Below are 22,222 nucleotides of genomic sequence, written 5' to 3'. Positions count from 1 at the left end.
AGGTGGCCGAAAATATTGGAAGCCCATGAGGCGGACAGCTTAGTCCACACTACCATGGTGTGTATAATGACTCCGACAGGTAAGTTATGCATGCAAGGGTTGTAGGTATCCAATTCATTTTTGGGTTATGAGGGAAACCCAAATCATGAAAGACCATTGATGTGTGTGTGCTCAATTTATTATTTTCAATGGTCATTAATTAGCATGTGGTTATTTACTTGTGCATGTGTAGATTAATATACGATGGCTGCCGTTAATTTCAACTCGTTAACACTCATTAGCGAATACAAACTTAATGGTACAAACTATGTCGATTGGTACCAGAGCATTAAGTTGCTCTGATCAAAAGGATCGTACACGCTCTAGATGAACAAGTTCCCCCTCAACCCGACCCGAACGATTTTGAGGCAAATGAAGAGATGCAAGGGTTCCTCATGAGGGATTCCAAGGCATCACTCTATATCCTAGGATCGTTGGAAAATCAGTTGTAGACTCGATCAAGGATATACACACTGCGGGGGTAAAATGGATAAGCTTGCTGAATTGTTCAACAGGTTGACATACGCACATTCCGATGCGGTGAGTCAAATCCATAACTCCAAGATGTCTCGGGGACTCCGGTGATGGATCATGTAATGAAAATGATCAATCTGTTTGAAAACTGGAATCCATGGGGACCGATTCCAGCCTGCGATACAAGACGATGTGATCTTAGCGTCACTAACTTCGCCTACGCACCTTTTAGGATGTCCTACAAGATGTCCGAGAAGGAGATGGAGCTCACCGAGCTTGCTAATGCACTGGTAGAAGGTGAGCGTCCTTGAAAAAGGACAAGGCTGAGGTCAATGCAACGAGGTAAAGCCTTCTTCAAATGGGAAGAAGAAGAAAAAGGGAAGTAAGGGCAAGACCCGAAAGCCAAGGGTGGGAAGTCCGGCAATAAAGGCAAAGGCAAGTGCTTCTATTACAAGAAGGAGGGTCACTGGAAAAGAAACTTCGTGCTTACCTGGCAACTTTGAATGACAAGAAGCCGGATGAAACAGAGGTGCTAAAGAAGGTACATGTGATGTTCACGTTCTTTATGAGTCTAATTTGTCTTTTGAACCGACCAATTCTTGGTTGGTGGATAGTGGATCCACTGTTCACATTTGCAATGATTTGTAGGGGTTCAAGGAGACAAGGAACCCGAAAAGAAATGAAGTGCGTCTTTGGATGGGCACTGGAGCGAGACCATGGCGTTGGGCTGGGAACTTTTATTTTAAATTTTAGTTCTGCTAGTTTAGTTTTAAAGGATTGCTATTATGTACCCTCTTTCAAGAGGAAGATAATTTCGGTTTCAAAACTTGTTTTGGACGGATATAGTTTTTCCTTTAATTCTAAATTGATTATTCGTTTTAATAATTCCTTTGTGGCATCCGGATATATGCAAAGTGGTTTGTATTTTCTAGATTGCCCTATTAGAACGAATGTTGTTTCAAATGTTGATTTGAAATGGAAAGCAGCTCGATGAACTCAACATATCTGTGGCATCTAAGATTGGGTCACATTAATGTGGACCGAATCAGTGATTGGTGAGGGATGGGTCCTTAGAGAGTCCGAGGTGGAACCATTCCCCACCTGTGAGTCATGCCTTCAGGGCAAAATGACCAAGAAATCCTTTAGCAATAAAGGTGCTAGAGCCACGGATCTGTTGGAGTTGATACACACGACGTGTGTGGACCCATAAACATACAAGCAAGATATGGGTATGAGTACTTTATCACATTCACCGATGATTACTCTAGATATGGTTACATATACTAGATGCATAGGAAATCGGAAGCCTTTGATAAATTCAAAGAATTCCAAGCCGAGGTCGAAAGACACTCGATAAACGCATCAAGTCCTTACGATCGGATCATGGAGGGGAGTATCTATCGGATGAGTTTAAAGAACATCTCATATCCCAAGGGATAGTTAGTCAACTAACTAATCCAGGTACACCACAACAAAATGGTGTATCCGAATGACGCAATCGGACCCTATTGGATATGGTCGGGACGATGCTCACTTATAATGAGCTACCTCTTTCTTTGGGTACGCTTTAGAGACGGCGATATATATCTTGAATAGGGTTCCATCTAAGTCTCGTAGCCAAGACACCCTTTGAGTTGTGGAAAGGGCGAAAGCCCGTATTCAACACCTTAGGGTATGGGGTTGCATAGCACATGTGCGAAAGCAACAGAGCAGACAAGTTAGAATCCAGGACTTCGAGATGCTATTTCTTAGGCTACCCCAAAGGCACGATAGGCTATTATTTCTATGACCTAGTTGACCAAAAGGTCATTGTAAGTAAACATGTCACATTTTTGGAGGAAGAAATGATGACCCGGGTCCGAACCAAGTAGTCATAAAAGAGCTATCGGATGGCTCGAAACGTCACTTCCAGTGAGACCAACCGACATACCGCTGAAATACCAACACCGAGGAACCTCGACGCAATGGGAGGACTGTTAGACCACCCACCAGGCTAACTCTTCTAACCGAAGAGGAAACAAGGAAGAGTTCCACATGGTATCGGTTGAATCGGATGATGATCCGATGACATACTGAGGCTCTAAAGGATGTTGATGCCACTAGGTGGCTGGAAGTAATGCGCTCGAAATCGATTCGATGCATTCCAACAAGGTCTGACTCTAGTCGATCCACCACTTGGCGTCAAGCCGATTGGATGTAAATGGATCTTCAAGAGGAAGAAGGGCGCGAGATGAAAAGGTCGAGAGATTCAAAGCGAGACTGGTGGCAAAGGGTTATACCCGAAAGAGGGTATAGACTATGAGGAAACCTTTTCACCAAGAGCGATGATGAAATCCATCAAGATTTTATTGGCTATCGCAGAACACTTTGATTATGAGATCGCGAGATGGATGTGTAGACGCATTTCTAAATGGGTTCCTTCAAGAGGAAATCTACATGGAACAGCCAGGGGGTTCTCCTCCTTGAGGAAGAAAGAAAGGTGTGCAAATTACGAGAGGTCCATTTATGGGCTGAAGCAGAGCTTCTAGGAGCTGGAACATCGGGTTTGATCAATCAATCAAATCATTTGGTTTTGATCAAAACATGGATGAACCATGCGTTTACAAGAAGATCAATGGGAGGGCGATGTTTTCTTGTTTTATACGTAGATGACATATTGCTGATTGGTAACGATGTAGGATTCCTTTCATCAAGAAATGCAGTGGTTATCCACAACGCTTTCGATGAAAGACCTTGGTGAAGCTAGCTATATCCTTGGGATCAAACTCGTAAGAGATCGCGAAAAGGATGCTAGGCTTGTCACAGCTACCTATATAGACAAAGTCCTGGCCGATTTAGTATGGAGAACTCCAAGAGGGGAAGTGTTCCCTTCGGACATGGAGTCGGTCTTTCCGGATCTCGATGTCCTCGGTCTCGACGGACATTGAAGAGATGAAGAGGATTCCCTATGCCTCAAAGAGGAAGTCTAATGTATGCTATATTGCGCACGAGGCCGGACGTCCGCTATGCAAGAGGTATTGTGAGTCATTACGAGTTTAATGAGTGGAGGTGCCATTGTATAGAGGAGTACAAAATAGAAATCTACAGTTGATCCCTATTTTTATGAACACCTTGCATCATGTGATGCGGCTAATAAGGTGTTTGGGTTAGGAAGTTCCTAACATTTCTCGAGTATTCCCGATCTTGTCAAGGGCCCTATTCCCCTGTTATGTGACAACAGAGGGGCCATTGCACAAGCTAAGGAGCCTAGGGCTCATCGGAGGAACAAGCACGTGCGGCGAAAGTATCACCTCATCGGAGAGATTATCCACAGAGTGACGTGAGTATCTCCAAAGTGGACACAATCGAAAATGTGTCCGATGCCATGACAAAGGGTTTGTCACCAGGAGTGTTTGAGAAACACATGGAGGGCATGGGTTTAAAATGTATGGGGAATTGGCTTTGATGTACAAGTGGAAGATTGTTGGACAAGTGTGTGTCCATCAAACCCGGTTCGGTCCGGTTCAACCCGGTTCACCTTTGTATTGAACATTTATACATTTTAGTTTAATATTGTCACATGCGATATAAACTTTTTTGAGCATTATGTGTCCGTAAGTTATACTTAAAATGGTAGTCACGACTAGGGTTTGGGCTGGGCACCCTTATCATATGGTCGTCGCATTGGGTATGCCTAGACATGGGATGTCGAGTGCAGAATGCGAGTGCTCACATGTTTGATGTGTGCATTGGCGAAGAATCTACTTTGTTGATTCCCTCATGTATTCTGCCGGATGTAGGAAGGGATAGACATGTGTCACCGACACCACACTGAGGGAACCCATGTCACGCAAAGTATGATCGCATTCTTTGGTTCATCAATGGCGAGACTCAAGCGAGTCAAAGCCGGTGTTCAGGGAATGCGTGAACACTTTGTGAGTGAAGGAGTTATCCAACACGGTCACCACTGCCCGATTGGGGAACACCAAGATAGAGACTGCTCAGTGCATGGTCGGATCGAATGCGGATCCGATACCATTTTGGAAATGGTTTTGCAAAATTTATTTTACATAAAATGATACATTATTAATAGTTATTTCAAATAAAGTGTTTTATCGAGTTTTACGGGACCCGATCGGATGCACGAGACGCTCTTATATGGATATGTACTATGGATTGGGGTTTGGCAGGTACATGTGTACATGCCCTAGATTCCATAATGATGGTGTTGATTAGTATGGGGGTTGTATATGATAAATTGTTATCATATAGGGAGTTATTTGGAATTTGCTAATTTAATTGGCTCTTTATTTAATTAATGGATTTGGTGCTAATTGTAATTATCCATTAATAATTAAATAAAGAATCTAATTAATACTTTCCCTATTAGATTCTCGCTTCTTCACTGTAGCACTTTGAGTTTAAACAGAATCGCAGATTGAGAGAGAGAGAGTCGACTCTCACTAGGGCTCTATTAAATCTATCTAGGATTTAATTAAACCTATTATTATAAATAGGGGACCAAAAATACGGAAGGGAAGCTCTCCACGTTTTGGAGCAGACACTCTCTCTCTGTGTTTTTGGTTTCTCTCTCTCTCCCTCTTGTGATCTCTCTTCTTTTTCTTGCTTCTCTCACTGTGTTTGAGAGTTAGGGTTTGTGAAACCCTAGATCCATGTCTTGAGGAGTTTGAGGGCATCCGGGATTGGCGTGTAGAACCTTGGTAGCACCATTGGAGGTTCGGAATCTGTTTGCTGGAGCGCTCATTGGAGGAAGAACCATTGTCTAGTGGAGGAGCAACACTTGAGGCTCACCAGGTTAGCTTCTTTATTAATTCATTCGTTCATTGATTATTAATATTTATGAGATGCGAAAGAAACTCGAATCGATTATTTTCAGCGCGCATTCGAGTATGGGATGGATCCCTCTTGCCATGTGATGGACTAGAGACGAGTTTCTCCGTCCCTATTGTGATAATTAATTTTATGGAATGCAATAGGGAAGGAGAAACCCCAATAGGGATGCACCAGGGTTCCCATGGGCGACCATGGGAAACCCTAAAATTAAAATGGGGCACCCATGGGACACCATGGGCTAACCCAGGGCGTGCAAAACCCTAAAGATAAATATCTTGGTCTCCCTAGGGAACCATGGTTTGATCCCTGGACCGTTGTTTAGCCAACATATCCCAGAGTAATGAACTCTGGTGTGGACTAATATAATCTTGGGCACCCTCACCTACTGAACCGGTTTTGTGGGTTGAGATCCAAGATTGTCATCATGTCCCGAATGGATGAACGCATGACCTCAATGATCTCAATCTTCGTACCCATAGCCGTAGGATCAACCGTCTCTGATACCATTTGTTACGTGCAAGATAATTCTAAAAATAAAATAAATAAAAGGGAGAAACAATAGATAAAGATAGAAAGAAAATAGGGAAGAAACCCACTTCGAGGGGGGAAGACCTCCAAATGTTCTTTCGAGGGAATGACCTCCAATACTTTACGCAAATATTTCATTCATAAAAGTTCGTTACATTATCCTTCTAATTTATAGAAACCTACCCATATCCAATAACTAACTCCTAAAGAATAGTTCCCACATCCAACTCCCTTTACCCAACTCCTAAAACTTCTCCTAAATCTCCCACGTACAATAACTCCCTAATTCACTTTCCAATAAATAAATAATTATTAAATAAGATAAAATAGAGTACGTAAAAGCAGGCCATGGTGCAACGGTAAAGGCTGCTCCATTGTGACCAAGTGGTCATGGGTTCGAGTCCGAAATTGCCTCTCTGTGAAAATATGGGTAAGGCTGCATATATTATGACCCTCCCCAAAACCCACAGTGGCGGGAGCCTTCTGCACTGGATACTAGCTAGCTAAGCCATGTTATTTGGTTCTTTGTTGTTACATAATGTTAGAAAATGTTTAACATCCTTTCTCCTCCCCTAATGGAAAAGACCCCCTTAACCTTATCTGTACAACTCTATGATTGGTGTATGCCACTGACTTAACGAAAGCTGGCAGCATACCCAACCTTCTTCCTATTGCTTATTATCACTTTGTTAACTGTTCTAACTGATCACTGATGATGCGTTACATTTCCTGTAAGACCCTCTACTTATTTTAGATTTATGAATACAAGTCAAGGGGCCAGTCAATCTTTCAGTTTAATTTTTTCATTATTACTTTTTCCATTGTAGGGAGAGAGACATTGTTTGATCATGTGGTCCACACCAATGTGAGACCAATGGGAGTGCATGCCCAAGCATCCAATATGGCGGGGTAGGGTGATCATTTCACAACTTCTGTGTCTGGGCATATGGAGTACAACCAAGCAGCCTTCTTTTTCCCATACTTTTTTTATGAATATACAAAAGGTTCATTAGAAACAGAGAAGGCCGAGGTTTCAGTTATTTATGAATATACATTTTTTAGGGTGCTCAATGTAGACCAAGGTTTTGGTTATTTCCTCTTGAATATGATTTTCTCTCTTGGATACCAGAGAACAATGAAAATCAAGTCTTGGCAGTAGTTTCAATTGGCAACATGAATGATCTTCAGCATTCGTATTTGACCATAGACACACCTAATGCGAAGACACACTTTAACAAAAAATCAGGGGACTTTGAACGGAGCACAATCTTTTTGACAAAAGAAAGAAGAAAACCAACACTAACAAGCGCAGAAATTACATCATTATTTACATGAAGATCAACTGATGTGCAACCGAGACAAAACATCTAGTTTGCTTCACAATATCCACAGATTCATAAGAACTAAAAAGACTATTGAGATCCAACAAAAAAGTACAAAATTCCCAAGGCCACTGATTCATATCCTTGGATCACTTCAAGTTTCAAGGTCCAAGTACACAATTTTTGCTTGTGGTGAAGCTCTTGTGAATTGAAGCAATTGTTTTGATAATGAGAACGCATCAAAGCAATATTTTGAAGCAGTGATATTCATCGTCTCAAGCACTGGTGCATTGTCAAGGATAAATTTAATGAGTACCAATTCAATTTCCTCACCAAAGAGTTTCGAAATTTTTACAACCCGGAGTTTGTTGAATGTACACTCCAACCGATCCTTTGCTTCTTGCAGATCCACGACAGGAAAAATCGCATCTTCCATATTATGCCAAAACTGGAGGATTCAAAAAGCTAATGAGTACAAAAAAACATAGGAAGGAAATAAGAAAAAGGATGGTGCTACAAGAAAGTTACCAAGATTTTAAGCTCTTGCAAATTAGGGGAGCTATTCAATAAACATATAGCAACTAAAACCACTTTCATATCTTTTGGATTTAATGCGAAGGAAATTCTCTTCAAATGATTATAAGTTGTTGAAGGAAGCCTCCTCGCCACATCACCAACGGCTAAGGACTGTAATAGAATGCAAGCAGAAGTAAACATAAAAGAATGTGTGCCAATTTCTGAGTAAATATTAAAAGCACAAGGTTCTATTACCTGTAGAAACCAGCCACTCATGTGAAGCTTTTGAATAGCGAGTAGATTGCCAAGAGTGTTGTTAAAATTACAGGTTCTACGTTGGTCAGGATGAGCCACAGTTGTTGCTTGAAAGTGTGCATAAACTAAAACTCTCAAATCTTTGAGGCATATACCAATGAACTTTCCAGAGATCCACAAGTACTTGAGTTTTGGATTGCTAATTTCAATATGAATTGGACCATCGATATCAATCAATGTTAACCTTTCTAGTTGAGTGCAAGCAAAAACCAAACATTTCAATGTTGCATTAGAGAGTGTAACTTTTTCCAAAAACAGAGTTGTGAGACAGCTAAAGCCTTGGAATGTCACATGGGGTATGATTATGCAGCCAGACAATGTTAGATGAATCAGTTGTTTAAAGGAGAATAAACATGGATGAACATTATGACGACGAGATTTAGAAATCTGAAGTCTAAACGATTTGACAGAATATAATGAGAGGTAAAGAATCCAACTGTCTATTTCTGAACAGGTTTTTAACTTGGAACTAAATATATGGAATGTTAGAACTGGGCCTCTATGAAGTAGGAGAACATGATTGACAATTTTCACAAGTTTATCATGACCAAGGGAACCAGCAGAAATTGGTATACATTCATCATTGAATATGAGATGTGGAACTGAAACATATTTGTATCTCCACTTGGTTGATAGGACACTGGTTCTCACCAAGTCTCTCACTGATAAACGAAAAAAGATGTTTTCCAGTATACTTCCTGGCAGATACTCAACATGTCTCGAGTTGAACACAGAGCCATTTCCATCCTGCAAATGTTAATTAATGGTTTGATGATGAATACTTTATTATTGAAACCAGAAACACTTCTGATCCTAGCAACAAAACAGCTATTGCAAGTTATGATAGAAATGTATATTATTAGCAAAGAGAAACAATAGAATCATAAGCTACACTGAAATGGCTAAAATTAATTCAGTTTCTTTACAGGACCCCAACACTTATTAGACTTTACCAAACATAACTCTTACTTGAACAAGTACATTATCCCACACCCTTAAACAAACTCGGACCTCCAACAAAGAGGAAAGCAAAAAAAAAAATAAGAATCAACTGAAAATGAGAAAAAGAAGAATAACAAAAGGAGGAACGGAAAGAACCCTAAAAAGTGTGAGAGACAAAGATTTGAACCTGGACGGAATGGCTGCACTTTCCCTGCAATATACACTCCAGAAGAAAGATTGTTTTAGTTTATAAAGTAGATCTAAGCAAAAAGAAACCCATAGTTGAAGTGATCCTACCAGTTACCGATGATCTTCTACACTGAAAGCTTGTCTTTCTTTTGGTAAGAAGCTTCGTCTTTCTCCATACTATCCAACAAATGACACAGAACAACAAAATCTGATTAACTTTTTAGACTTTATAGCACCTCTCTCTCATTCTTTTGGCTTTCCCTTTCAATTAAAAGAACCAAAAAAATTCCTTTTACGTGTTGACCAAGAAAAGAGGAAGTCTACTAGATTTGTTTTGGGGTTAAAAATCTTTGGACATTATAATATAAGGACAATAAAGTAATACTAAAGGATTTAGGTCCACCATGATATCGAGAATTTAGTTCGTCTCCAAGGAAGCATGAGCCCAGGGTGCTCTCAGGGCCATCTAGCGGTTGAGCTGTGTGGTACATATCTCAGCGTATGTTTAGGAGTGTGCGGCACAGCTCAATGGTTGGCAGTGCCCTGAGCATTCCTTGCTCCTTGGAGATGGTCCTAATCCTGATATCGATGGCCATATGTATTGTATTGTATTGAGTTGGATCAAACACTTTTATGGTTTTACCCTCCTCTGATCCAATACCGCTCATACTGTATTTGATCAGGTAATGGTATCGATACGATCACAGCTGATATCAATACGAATCAACCATATCGGGGTATTTGATATCGATACCCAAGTTATTTAGTTTCGTCATATGATAGGTTAGATGAGGCTTAAATTTTGTGATTACGTAGATTTTAAGGTCATCTATGTTGGAAATAGTGTCCATCAAATCCAAATGAATGGTTTGAATTGTTTTAATAAATTGAAATTTACTTTTATTTCGGCAATTGTGTGTCCAGAGTTATGATCTCAAAGTGTTCGCAACTAGGCACGGAATTAGACTTTGTTTAGATGATTGTTGCATTGTGTGGTTTTAAGAATGGAGATTCTAGACATAAATGCGGGTACACTTTAGTTATGTTTCAGACTCGATCATTTGAAAACCCGACATGGTCTACTGTGTCAGATGTATAGTGCAAATGAGTTCTCGTGATAATTATGTGGTCCCCAAACCTGAGAGAACTTTATCTTTACAAACCGACATGGTGTACTTTAGTGTACATAAGGTTGATATCTACATATAGTTATACATCACAATGCTAGGGAGAATATCTCGAGAAAGAATCTTGGACTTGATTGGATAGAAATTCCGAGCTCAATGTTTTGTAAAGTGTTAACAAAAGAATTTATAAAATTATTATTATTTGATAAATGGGAGAAAGAAATCTACTTGGTCTTGTAAGGGGTGCATTTTCCACGCAGGCATCCTTCTAACCGTTGGATTAGGATTACTCATTTAAGACCCTTGATTTAATTAAGGGAATAAAAAAAAAAAAAAAGACCTATTCTATAAAAATATTAATCAATTTGTATATAAAAATTACTTGTACAGGTAACCGATTGTCATGAAATTAAGGTTTACCATAAAAATTGATTAATTATGTCAAGATTCTCTCATAAAATTAAGGAAAATAAAAAAAAATCAATTCAATTAAATAAAGTAGCTAGATACAAGGCAATAAAAAAACCTCTCTCTCTTCTCCACGTTTGTCTCATTTAGAAACTGAAGGAGAGAGAGGGAGAGAGAGAGAGAGAGAGAGAGAGAAAAAAGTAGTAGATAAGGTACTAGCATGGGTCAATACAATGGAAAGCATCTTCTTCAAAATCCTTCCACTATCCTTGTTGTTTAAATGGGTAGATAATTATCTCTCTCCAAAACTTATTTTTATTCTCAAACTACCTCCTAAACTTCTCCACGTTTCTTGTCAAAAAAAAATCCTTCTTTCCTCTCAACGAGATCTCCACCCCCCTCTCTCTCTCTCTCTCTCTCTCTCTCTCTCTCTATTGCTTGCTTAATCCACGTGGAGTTAATTGCTGTTTTTTTATTTTTTTTTTTCTTAAAAAATTCCTTATCTTTACTCACTCTTGCTTGCTTAATCCACTTGGAGTTAATTGCTGTTTTTTTTTTTTTCCCTCAAAAATTCCTTTCACATACACAAACACAGCACGCACACACGCATGCACGCACGCGCACTCTCTCTCTCTCTCTCTCTTGCTGAATCTACAAAATAATGGAGATTTGAAAGTGAGTAAACCAGACTACATAGAAACATGGATTAAGCAAAAGAGAGAGATATTATCTATCTTATTTAAACAGTAAGGATCGTGGAAGTTATTTGAAAGACTTTGAAAAAAAGCGAGAGTCGTGGAATAATTATCTACTATCTTTCTCTCTCTCTTCTCCGGTTTCTAAATGAATCATCTCTCTCTCTCTCTCTCTCTCTCTCTCTCTCTCCCTTCTTCCCATAATTAAATCAGTTTTTATGGTAAACCTTAATTCCATGACAACCGGTTACCTGTACAAGTAATTTTCATATACAAATTGATTAATCTTTTTATGGAATTGGTTTTTTTTATTCCCTTAATTAAATCAAGGGTCTTAAATGAGTAGTCCTAATCCAATGGTTAGAAGGATGCCTGTGGGGAAAATGCGCCCCCTACAAGACCAAGTAGATTTCTTTCTCCCTTAATAAATATATTTTATAAAATTTTAATCATGTTATTTTGTTGTCAATCAGTGATTATGATGTTTTATACTAGTTGTTCAATGGGAAAGGGTAGTGCAATAATTTAATTCCATACCCCCAAGTCCATTGTGAGATGTTATAAAATGGAGAGACCTACATGTAATGTTTTCTTTCAATTACAACTTTTGTGATTATTATCAAAACTAAGGTGCACTTGTGTGCAATTAACTTAATTGGGTGATTGAGTAGGACTCAGTGTATGCTACCTTGTCGTATGACCCAATAGGATCGCACCACTTGACACCAGTAATCCTAAAAAAAAAAAAAGAATCAAGATTTGGCTATATAATAGTCTTAAGGGTAGCAAAGAGAACACAATTACATTGCTCATAAATTTTTTAGAAAAAATGTTTCTCCTAAAACTCCAAACTCTCTCTCTCTCTCTCTCTCTCTCTCATCGTCTCTATTTTCTCAAAAGTTGGTGATTGTCATTGTTAAAGGAAGGATTCCGTTGTGTCCTTCTCCAACAAAGCATTGAATGGAGATTGATTCCTACCTTTACGGGTTTGGTGTTCAAGTGTTGTCAATTGTTGGAGGTACTTCGCTTGCGGCACTAAAGAGGTAACTTTAAACTTGTATTGAGATGTTTGTTTCGAATATCCTATATTGCGTGGAGATAGATTCTTTGTATTGAATCGGAAAAGTTTTGATTCCGTATTGTTTCCTCCTTCCTTCTACTCGTATGTTAAGTTTTAGCCTAAATGGACTCGGACTAATGGTAAAAGAAATCAATTCAGACCTAGGACTATAGAGATGTTACATGCAAATATATAGAAACAAGGCATAGGTTTATGTTGGAACGGTGCATTGGAGGTAAAAAATTAGATAGAAATTTAAAAATACCAAACAAAATAATTCGAGAAAAGAAGGGAGGACTTCATGGGCATCATAAAGCATACATGTAGTGTGACATTGTGAATCTGGTGTAGTAATTGGGATTTAAGATGATTTGAGTAGTTTGGGTTATGTGAGCTACTCGTTCTGTTTTTTTTATTTTTTATTTTTATGAAATAAAAGTAATCTACTAAATAAAAGGACACATGCCAACTACAAGCTAAGGGGGGAAGGCTAAGATAAGCCCACAATCTACAACTAAGGGGGAGGAGGAGGGGAGAGAGGGGTGCCTTTTTGGCACAATATGCAATCTGATACGCCTACAGCAGAGCACATGTCTTCTGATGAAAATACTCCTATTGAACAGGTGGCAGTAGAGGAGGACCCACTAGCAGAGGGTTCCACGGTGACTATCCAATCACCTCGACGAAGCATGCGCCCACGACATCAATCAGTTCTTCTGCGTGATCACATAGTTAGTTAGGATGGAGATCTGATTCTCCTAACAAATGTCATTTAGTCTGTGTGACTTGCTTGTATAAAGATAGACCGAAGATAATGAAAGAATAACAAGAATTCTACTCAAATTCTCTCTTCTCTTCTTCTTCTAGGAGGTAACCCCCTCGAAAGGGTATTCTCGCCGCCGGCATCCTATCATTGGTGCTTTCATTGCCTTCTCCTGCTCCGATGGCTGAAGGAACTCGCTTGCGCTTGATCGATGAAGCCATTAAAGCTCTCACCTAATCATCTACGACTCAGAGTGATCGTCTTGACACTCTCCAGGCCTCTGTTTCAGATCTGACCCTCCGCTTCACTGCCCTCGATGGTCATCTTGAGCAGGTTCTTCGCCTCGCTTAGTCCCCGATCCCTGAACTATTCCCCAGTCCATCCAACCCTCCGGTCATCTCCCTTCCCTCCTCTTCTAGCCCAGCACCGATCCAAACCCGCACTGTCCGTTTGAACTTTCCATGCTTCGATGGCGCCGATCTCGTCGGCTGGATTTTCAAAGTGGAGCGGTTCTTTGAATATCACGGCACGGTGGAGGAGCAGCGTTTATTGATTTCTTCCTTCCATATGGATGGCTCTGCCCTCCAGTGGTTCCAGTGGATGAACCGTTCCTCTCCTTTCCCCTTGTGGCCTGATTTCACCCACTCTCTCGAGATCCGATTTGGCCCCTCCGACTTCGATGACCCTCAGGCCACCCTGTCGAAATTGACTCAAACCTCCACCGTCACCGAGTATCAATCTCGCTTTGAAGCCTTGGCAAATCGCATGACGAATCTGTCCCATTCCTTTCTTGTCAGTTGCTTCGTTTGAGGGCTCCGCCACGATATTCGTAATGAGGTCATGGCATTCCGACCCTCTACCATGTCTGAGGTGGTGGGTTTGGTGCGCCTCCAGGAGGCCAAGTTTCTCTCCGTCCGTCGCCCATTTCAATCCTCTATTTCTAGTTCCACCTACCCCTCCCGTGCTTCACCTCTGTCCTCCACCCCGTCCCCTATCCCTTCCCCTGTTCCCCTCCTTCCAGCTCCTCCCCCATCCAACTCCTCTAATCGAATCCCCATCAAGCGTTTGAGTCCAGCGGAGGTGCAAGCGCGGCGAGAATAAGGCCTCTGCTATAATTGTGATGATCGATTCTCTTCGGGTCACCGTTGTAAATCCCGGCAACTATTCTTGCTCGAATATGTTGATGATCCGCCAGACAAATCTCAGGCCGATGACATTACCCCTCCAGAGGAGCCAACTCTTGCGACTATTGAACCGGTTTCCATCACCGAGATCTCTTATCATGCCTTGGCCGGTCATCTCTCGCTCACCACGCTACGCCTTCCAGGTACCATTACCGGTGCCTCCGTTCAGATCTTGGTCGATGGCGACAGCATGCATAATTTTCTTCAAAGTCGCGTGGCCAAGCACTTAGGCCTCATCATCGAGCCTACCCAGAATCTCACCGTTATGGTCGGCAATGGTGATCGTCTCTGCAGTGAGGGTATTGTCCATAACCTCTCTATTCAATTAGCTTCCCACACTATTTGCAATGATGCCTTCGTTTTACCATTGTTTGGCGCCAATTTGATTCTTGGGGTCCAATGGCTGGCCCAGCTGGGTCCCATTATGTTTGATTATCAAAATTTGACATCGGAATTTTCGGTTGATGGTAATCGTGTCTTGTTGCGTGGCACTCCTTCCCTGGCCCCGGTGCCCTTGCAATGTAATCATATGCGTAGACTGCTGGACACCAATGCTTGTGCAGCATTCTTCCATTTAAAATTGCAGGAATTGGATGCTGAACACGACAGTCCTTGCCACTGTGACATCAACACCATATTATCTGAGTTCGCAGACATTTTTCAGGTTCCCCAAGGCCTTCCCCCTTCCAGGCCTCAGGACCACGCTATCAACCTCCTCCCCGGGACTCAGCCGGTGAATGTCAAACCATATCGATATCCCCATTTCCAGAAGACGGATATTGAGCGTATGGTCACGGAGATGTTACAAACAGTGGTGATTCACCCAAGTATTAGTCCATTTTCTTCCCCTGTGTTACGAGTGAAGAAAAAGGATGGCACCTGGCATTTTTATGTGGATTACAGGGCTCTCAATGCCGTCACTTTGCGCGATCGTTTTCCAATTCCCATTGTTGATGAGCTCTTGGATGAGTTATATGGCTCCAAGTTCTTCTCCAAACTTGATTTACGGTCGGGTTACCACCAGATACGAGTCCACGCCGAGCACACCCATCAGACTGCATTCTAGACTCACAAGGGCCATTATGAATTTCTCGTTATGCCCTTTGGCTTAACGAATGCCCCGTCCACTTTCCAGGCCACGATGAATGCATTTTTCGTCCCTACTTGCGACGTTTTGTACTGATATTTTTTGATGATGTGCTTATTTATAGTGGTTCATGGAGTGCCCATCTCAATCACTTGCGCACAGTCCTGCAGGTCCTGCACACTCATTCCCCTTATGCCAAAAGATCTAAATGCATGTTTGGCCAGTCCTCCGTGAGCTACTTGGGTCATATTATATCTGCAGAGGGAGTTTCCATGAACCCGAGAAGCTTAATGCTATGCTCCAATGGAAATTAAGGACCTGCGTGGCTTCTTAGGCTTAACGGGGTATTATCGACGTTTCATACGTCATTATGCTCATATTACAGCACCCTTGACAGATCTCCTTAAGAAGAGCAGTTTTACCTGGACGGCCACAGCCCAAGCAGCCTTTGAGAAGCTCCAACACATTATGAAAACTGCCCCGGTTTTGGCTCTACCTGATTTTACTGAGCCTTTTGTGGTTGAGGCTAATGCCTCCGGTGTGGGCATCGGTGCTGTGCTTTCTCAACATCACCATCCTATAGCGTATTTCAGCAGGAAGCTTTCGCCTCGCATGCAAGCCGCCTCTACATATGCTCGCGAGATGTACGCTATCACTGAATCAGTGGCACGTTGGTGCCAATATCTATTAGGCAGGAAGTTCATTATTCTCACAGATCAGAAGAGCCTTAAGTCCCTGATGGATCAAACAATCCAGACACCAGAACAGCGTCAATGGCTTTCCAAGTTGCTTGGCTATATTTTTGAAATTTCCTACCGCCCCGGACGTGATAACAATGCCGCAGACACCTTGTTATGTCCCCCACCTGAATCACCGTCATTATTGACAATTTCCACCATTTGGCTGGAGTTTCTTGACCAGCTCCGATAGGAAGTGTAGGATTCCAATGACTTACAGGCTCTTATTGCGCATCTCATTAGTGGCTCCTCCATGTCTACAGAATATCGATTCACGGACGGCCTGCTCTATTTTAAAACCAGATTGGTATTGTCGTCTTCTTCCCCCCTGTGCAGCACCCTGCTACAGGAGTTCCATACTTCCCCCATAGGTGGCCATGCCGGATTCCTGCGTACTTATCATCGGCTTGCCTCCAATTTTTTTTGGAAGGGCATGCACGAAGCTACCAAGGCTTTTGTGGCCCAATGCATCGTCTGTCAGCAAACAAAGTATCTCACCACCTCCCCTGCCGGACTGTTGTAGCCTCTTCCCATTCTAGATCGTGTGTGGGAAGATATATCGATGGACTTCGTAATTGGACTGCCGCCCTCGGCTGGCAAGACTGTGGTTCTCGTGGTGGTGGATCGCCTAACCAAATACACACATTTCCTTCCCTTGGCTAGTAACTTCAACAGCCACAAGGTGGCCTCTGTTTTTGCAGCCAAGGTGGTTAAACTCCATGGGATTCCACGGTCTATTGTTAGTGACCGTGACCTGATCTTTATCAGCTCATTTTGGCGTGAACTATTTCTCTTACAGGGCACCACCTTACGTATGGGCAGCGTATACCACCCACAGAGCGACGGACAAATGGAAGTTTTGAACTGTTGTCTTGTAATGTACCTCTGCAATTATGTTATGGATGAACCTCGTCGGTGGGTGCAGTTTCTACCTTGGGCAGAATATTGGTACAACACCGCCTATCACAGTGCTGCCGACATGTCCCCCATTTGAGTCACTCTATGGTTGCCCTCCTCCTACCCTTGTGAGCTATATACCTGATTCCTCTCCTAATGAAGTAGTTGATCACCAGCTGGTGTCACGAGATGCTCTCCTCCGCACATTGAAGCTTAACTTAGTACGTGCTCAGGCACGGATGAAGTCCCAGGTTGACAAAGGGTGTCACGATGTCTAGTTTGAAGTTGGGGATTGGGTATTGGTCAAGCTGCAACCTTACCGTCAATCCTCCGTTGCACAACGCCTTAATCAGAAGCTGGGACGCCGTTACTTTGGCCTTTTCCAGGTCATAGAACGCTTCGGCCCTGTTGCTTATAAGCTGGCTTTAGCTGCTTCCTCTAAGCTGCATTCCGTCTTCCATATTTCCCTCCTCAAGAAGTTTGTGGGTGACCCTTTGCAACCACCACCCACAGTCCCTGTAGACCCTCCGGAGATGCCACATCCCATTCCCCTTGTGGTTCTTCGTTCTCACCGTGTTCGCCATCACGGCTAGTGGATCACCCAAGCTTTGGTCCAGTGGGCCAGTCTACCCCTAGAAGAAGCCTCTTGGGTCGACGCTGCTATTCTCAGGCAGGAATTTCCTTCTCTCAACCTTGAGGACAAGGTTGTCCTTGAAGGGGTCGGTAATGATACGCCTATAGCAGAGCACATGTCTTATGATGAAAATACTCCTATTGAACAGGTGGCAGTAGAGGAGGACCCACTAGTAGAGGGTTCCACGGTGACTATCCAATCACCTTGACAAAGCATGTGCCCACGATGTCAATCAGTTCTTCTACGTGATCACATAGTTAGTTAGGATGGAGATCTGATTCTCCTAACAAATGTCATCTAGTCTGTGTGACTTGCTTGTACAAAGATAGACCGAAGATAATGAAAGAATAACAAGAATTCTGCTCAAATTCTCTCTTCTCTTCTTCTTCTAGGAGGTAACCCCCTCGAAAGGGTATTCTCGCTGCCGGCATCCTATCACAATCCAAGAGAGTCGATCTCTTGACCTCCTGGGGGCATGCACTCAACTTGCAATGCCTCCAACCAACAGAGCTAGCGGTTGTTTGCAATATGATCCATTGGAAACATTACATCTTATAAGTTATAGATCTTAACTCATTAAAAAAGTTATCATTACTACTCCACTTAAAACTAACCATAGTAAAGTTATTTGTTAAGTCCGCTAACTCAAGAAAAGGATTAACTAAATTCCATGGTATTTTCACATTGTCAAAAGGGTGTAGAAGGTTGCTAAAAAATCTACAACTACTCCACATTTCTTTGAGTTTGATCTTTGCTTTTCCAGCTTGTTTCCATCCCTACAAGATACCGATTAGTTTTGCTTCCATCTTGTCTATTGTTGTAAGGTAACTTGCATATGTTGGAACACCCTATCCAGCTATCAAATGCAAAAATCCTAACCAGTTAATCTTAGTTGCAGATCAAATTTGCCTCTGTAGATTAAAACAGGGCAGTGGAATTCATGGTTAGAGACATATGGAATCAAAGTGGGTTGGGAAGTAATTAAGGTGGATACAATTGTATTGGGTACTAGGGCTGGGGGATGAATATTCAAATCTGATAACAGCTTATTTACAGACCGCATTTTCAAATGAGGATCAGTTGGCGCTAATCCTTGTACCACCTTGTTCTTTACGTACCATATCTAATAACAAGTAACAATAAAAAGGGAAAATTACATGATTAGCTACTTTTGGGTTTTCATTTACAAAACTGTCCTCCCTATGTTTGAGTGAACAAAAATAGACAAAAACAAGTTAAGGTTTACAAAACTGGATAAAATAGCGTCTCTCCCTCCCACACTTACTTTTTTAGACATTTTTACCCCTATCATTGCCTTCTCGCCCAGGCATCCTCCGTTCCCTCCAACCCTACCCTTATCCTAGCCACCGCCATTCTCTACTACCCTAAGTAACAGAGGAGAAAAAAAAGAGATTTTTTTCAGAGGGGAACTGCCGAGGAAGGAAGGAGTCACTGTTTTGTCTAGTTTTGTAAAACTAAACTTGTTTTTGTCTATTTTTGTTAACTCAAAAACATAGGGTGGACAATTTTGTAAATGAAAACCCAAAAGTAGCTAATCATGTAATTTTCCCCAATAAAAACAAAAAACAAAACCAATAAGAAGATTGTTTATCCAAGACTTTGGAATGAAATAGAGAGACACATAGTAGTGCCATTGAAGGGCTAGAGAGAAGCTCTGTTCTCAATTCGAGAAGACTTGTTGCCTAGATACGCTTAGTCCAATCACATGATAGAAAAAGATGCCAAATAGATTCATCACAAGAACCACTTAAAATACATGTAAGCTCGATCGGCATCCATTTCAAGAGAGACGCTTTGACAGGAAATCCTACATTTAAGACACGCCAAAAGAATATTTTAAATTTTGGATGAATATTAATTTTCTAGAAAAATCACCACTATTTTTGAGAGAATGGGGCTAGATTGAGTAGTTGTAGAAATGAACTTTGCATCATGCTGAGTGGAAAATATCTCATTACTAGATAGGAAGCAACTCTATAGATCATCAATATCTGTAATGTTGATCTTTAAAATCTCATCAATAAACACAAAAGGAAAGACATTGTTGAGTAATGTAAAATTCCAATCATTGTTGGGAAAAGAATAGAGGATGGTAGATATCGCCTCACAAGAGGATCACAGGGTTTGGCAAAAAAAGGCTTCCTATAACCTACCTTGGGGCTCCTCTATACTCAAGGCATCTTCAAATTTCTTTTTTCGATGACTTTTTGGCAAAGATGCGCATGAGAGTGGCAGGATGGAAAGAAAATTGTTATCCTCGGGGGGGAGACTTATCCTTTTGAAGCATGTTTTGAACTCCATGCCAATCCACATTGTCTCTACTCTGAATCCTCCAAAGGCAGTTATGAGGAAGTTTAATAGTATCTGTGTCGATTTTTTATGGGGTCACTCAGAGTGGGGTAGGCGTCATCACTGGGTGGGGTGGCACAAGATCACCCAACCTTTGGACGAAGGGGGCCTTGGCATACGCAAGTTGAACAACATCAGCTTAGCTTTGAGGTGAAAGGGTTTATGGCGAATTATGTCAAAAAATTCCCTTTGGTGCTTTTTCTTTAAAGCGAAATTTCTTCAGAACCAACATATTGCTTTGGCTGGCCTAAGGAATATAGGAACGGTTTCTTGGAGGAATGCTCTAAAACTCAAGGAACTGTTAATTGCTAATTCCAGATGGCTCATTGGCTCGGGTGACATTAACTTCTGGATTGATAATTGGTCAGGATGGGGTCCTCTTATGGACCATGTTGACGGAGCGATCAAACTTGATTTAGAGACTCAACTTAGAGAGTGATACAAGCTGATGGTAGTTGGGATGACAACATCCTCATGCAAATTCATTCCTAGGAAGTCAGAGACAGTATTTTGGGTGGCAACTATTCACTCTCAAACAAGGAAGATAAGTTAATCTAGTCTTTCGCTAGTGATGGTATCTTTTTGACAAGATCTGCTTGGAATCAAATCAAAGTCTCTTATTCTCATAAACCATTTGCAAAATGGTTCTGGAACCGATCTCTTCCCCCTAAGATCAGTTTCTTTTCCTGGCAACTCATGTGTGGGGACATTCCAACCGATGAATCGTTGAAAGGTTTGGGCATTCCTTTGGTTTCCAAATGCCTTTGTTGTGCTTCGTCAACTTGTGAGTCGACCACCCATTGCTTGGTGGAGGGCATGACAGCGTCCAAGGTTTGGAAACACTTCGCCTTAGTCTTTGATGTAGGAAATCACACGTCACAGGATGTTAGGGGTCGTATCTTATTTTGGCATGAGCCCAGGGGGAAAGGTTTTAGTGTAAAAATTATGGGTTTGATTCCTTCACTCTTCTTTTGGGAGTTGTGGAAAGAAAGGAACAACAGAAGGCAAGGTGGGAGACCAAGACCTGTTAGTGTCATTGTAGAGGTGGTGAAAAGTTGGGTGAAAGAAGCTCCCTTTGTTGGTTTCTCTAAAAGATCTCCTTCTTTTCAAGATAACCTTGTCCTTCAGATTTTTAATATTGCACCAACCCACCCTCAGTTAAAGCCGCCTCTTGCTATTTATTGGTGCCCCCCCTTCTCTGCAGTAAAGCTTAATATGGATGGAGCTTGCAGGGGGAACCCCAGAGTGGGTGGAGGAGGAGGAATTATTAGAGATGGAGAAGGAAAAGTCCTGGCTGCCTTCGCTAACTATTATGGGGTGTCCACCAACTCCATTGTAGAATTCAAGGCCTTAAGGGATGGTCTAAAGCTTTGTGCAGAGATGAGCTTTGCGGACTTTCATGTAAATTCTGATTCAACTTTAGTTGTGCGTTGCGTCTCTACAAAGAGGTGCAACATTTGGAAGGGGTGCTACTGGTTCCACGAGATCCTGACTTTGGTTTAAACCCTTCGGCCGATGGTTACATTCACTTTTAGAGAAGGAAACAGAGCAGCTGATTGGTTAGCCAATTATGCTTGTGATTCGACGTCAAACACTACTTTTAATTCTTGGGCTGACATTCCGCCAGAGCTAAGGAAAATTACTTGGGAGGAAGCCACGGGTTTGCCTATAATTCGTACATAGAATTCTTTTGTGGTTACAGGGTATTTAGTGTGCAGATTCTTTTTTTATGAGAGAATGAAATTCTTTTGTATTCTCGGGTTGGGGTAAGGTGGGTTATGTCCCTCCCCCCTTGTAATTCTTGATCATTTATCTTTTGATAAATCGCCAGGGGCCAGTCTGGGTCGAAGATAATATTCGGGATAAAAAAAAAAATTTTGTCCCAACTAATAAGATGGAATTTCTTATTAGTCCCAAAATCGCCATTCCAAAATCGAAGGCAAATAGAATCAAGAGAATTACATATTGTTTTGGGAATAAAAAACATGACATCAGATAAGATGGGATAGAAACCAAGACAGATTGAATCAAAATTTTCCTACCAACAAAGGATGAAAAACATGATTTCCAGATGGAGAGTTTTGAACTTACCCTCTTCACAA

At 41.6% G+C, this 22,222-nt stretch overlaps 2 protein-coding genes across 2 annotated transcripts in view; one reads left to right on the top strand and one right to left on the bottom strand.

Moving 5' to 3' along the window:
- LOC122646444 (F-box/FBD/LRR-repeat protein At1g13570-like) overlaps nt 1-22,222 on the top strand; it is a 119,995-nt gene that overhangs the window by 29,716 nt on the left and 68,057 nt on the right. The gene's annotated exons all lie outside the window — the stretch shown is intronic.
- LOC122644727 (F-box/FBD/LRR-repeat protein At1g13570-like) overlaps nt 7,490-22,222 on the bottom strand; it is a 35,034-nt gene continuing 20,301 nt past the window's right edge. The window contains exon 5 of the mRNA XM_043838121.1: nt 7,490-7,967. Within this exon, the coding sequence (XP_043694056.1) occupies nt 7,710-7,967 (258 nt within the window). The 3' untranslated portion in view covers nt 7,490-7,709. The remainder of the gene's footprint in view (nt 7,968-22,222) is intronic.

The sequence above is a fragment of the Telopea speciosissima genome, chromosome 11 (genome assembly GCF_018873765.1).
Source record: "Telopea speciosissima isolate NSW1024214 ecotype Mountain lineage chromosome 11, Tspe_v1, whole genome shotgun sequence".
In the NCBI taxonomy this organism is placed as follows: domain Eukaryota; kingdom Viridiplantae; phylum Streptophyta; class Magnoliopsida; order Proteales; family Proteaceae; genus Telopea; species Telopea speciosissima.
Note: the sequence above shows the minus strand (reverse complement) of the source record. Positions and strands in the feature narration are given on the sequence as shown.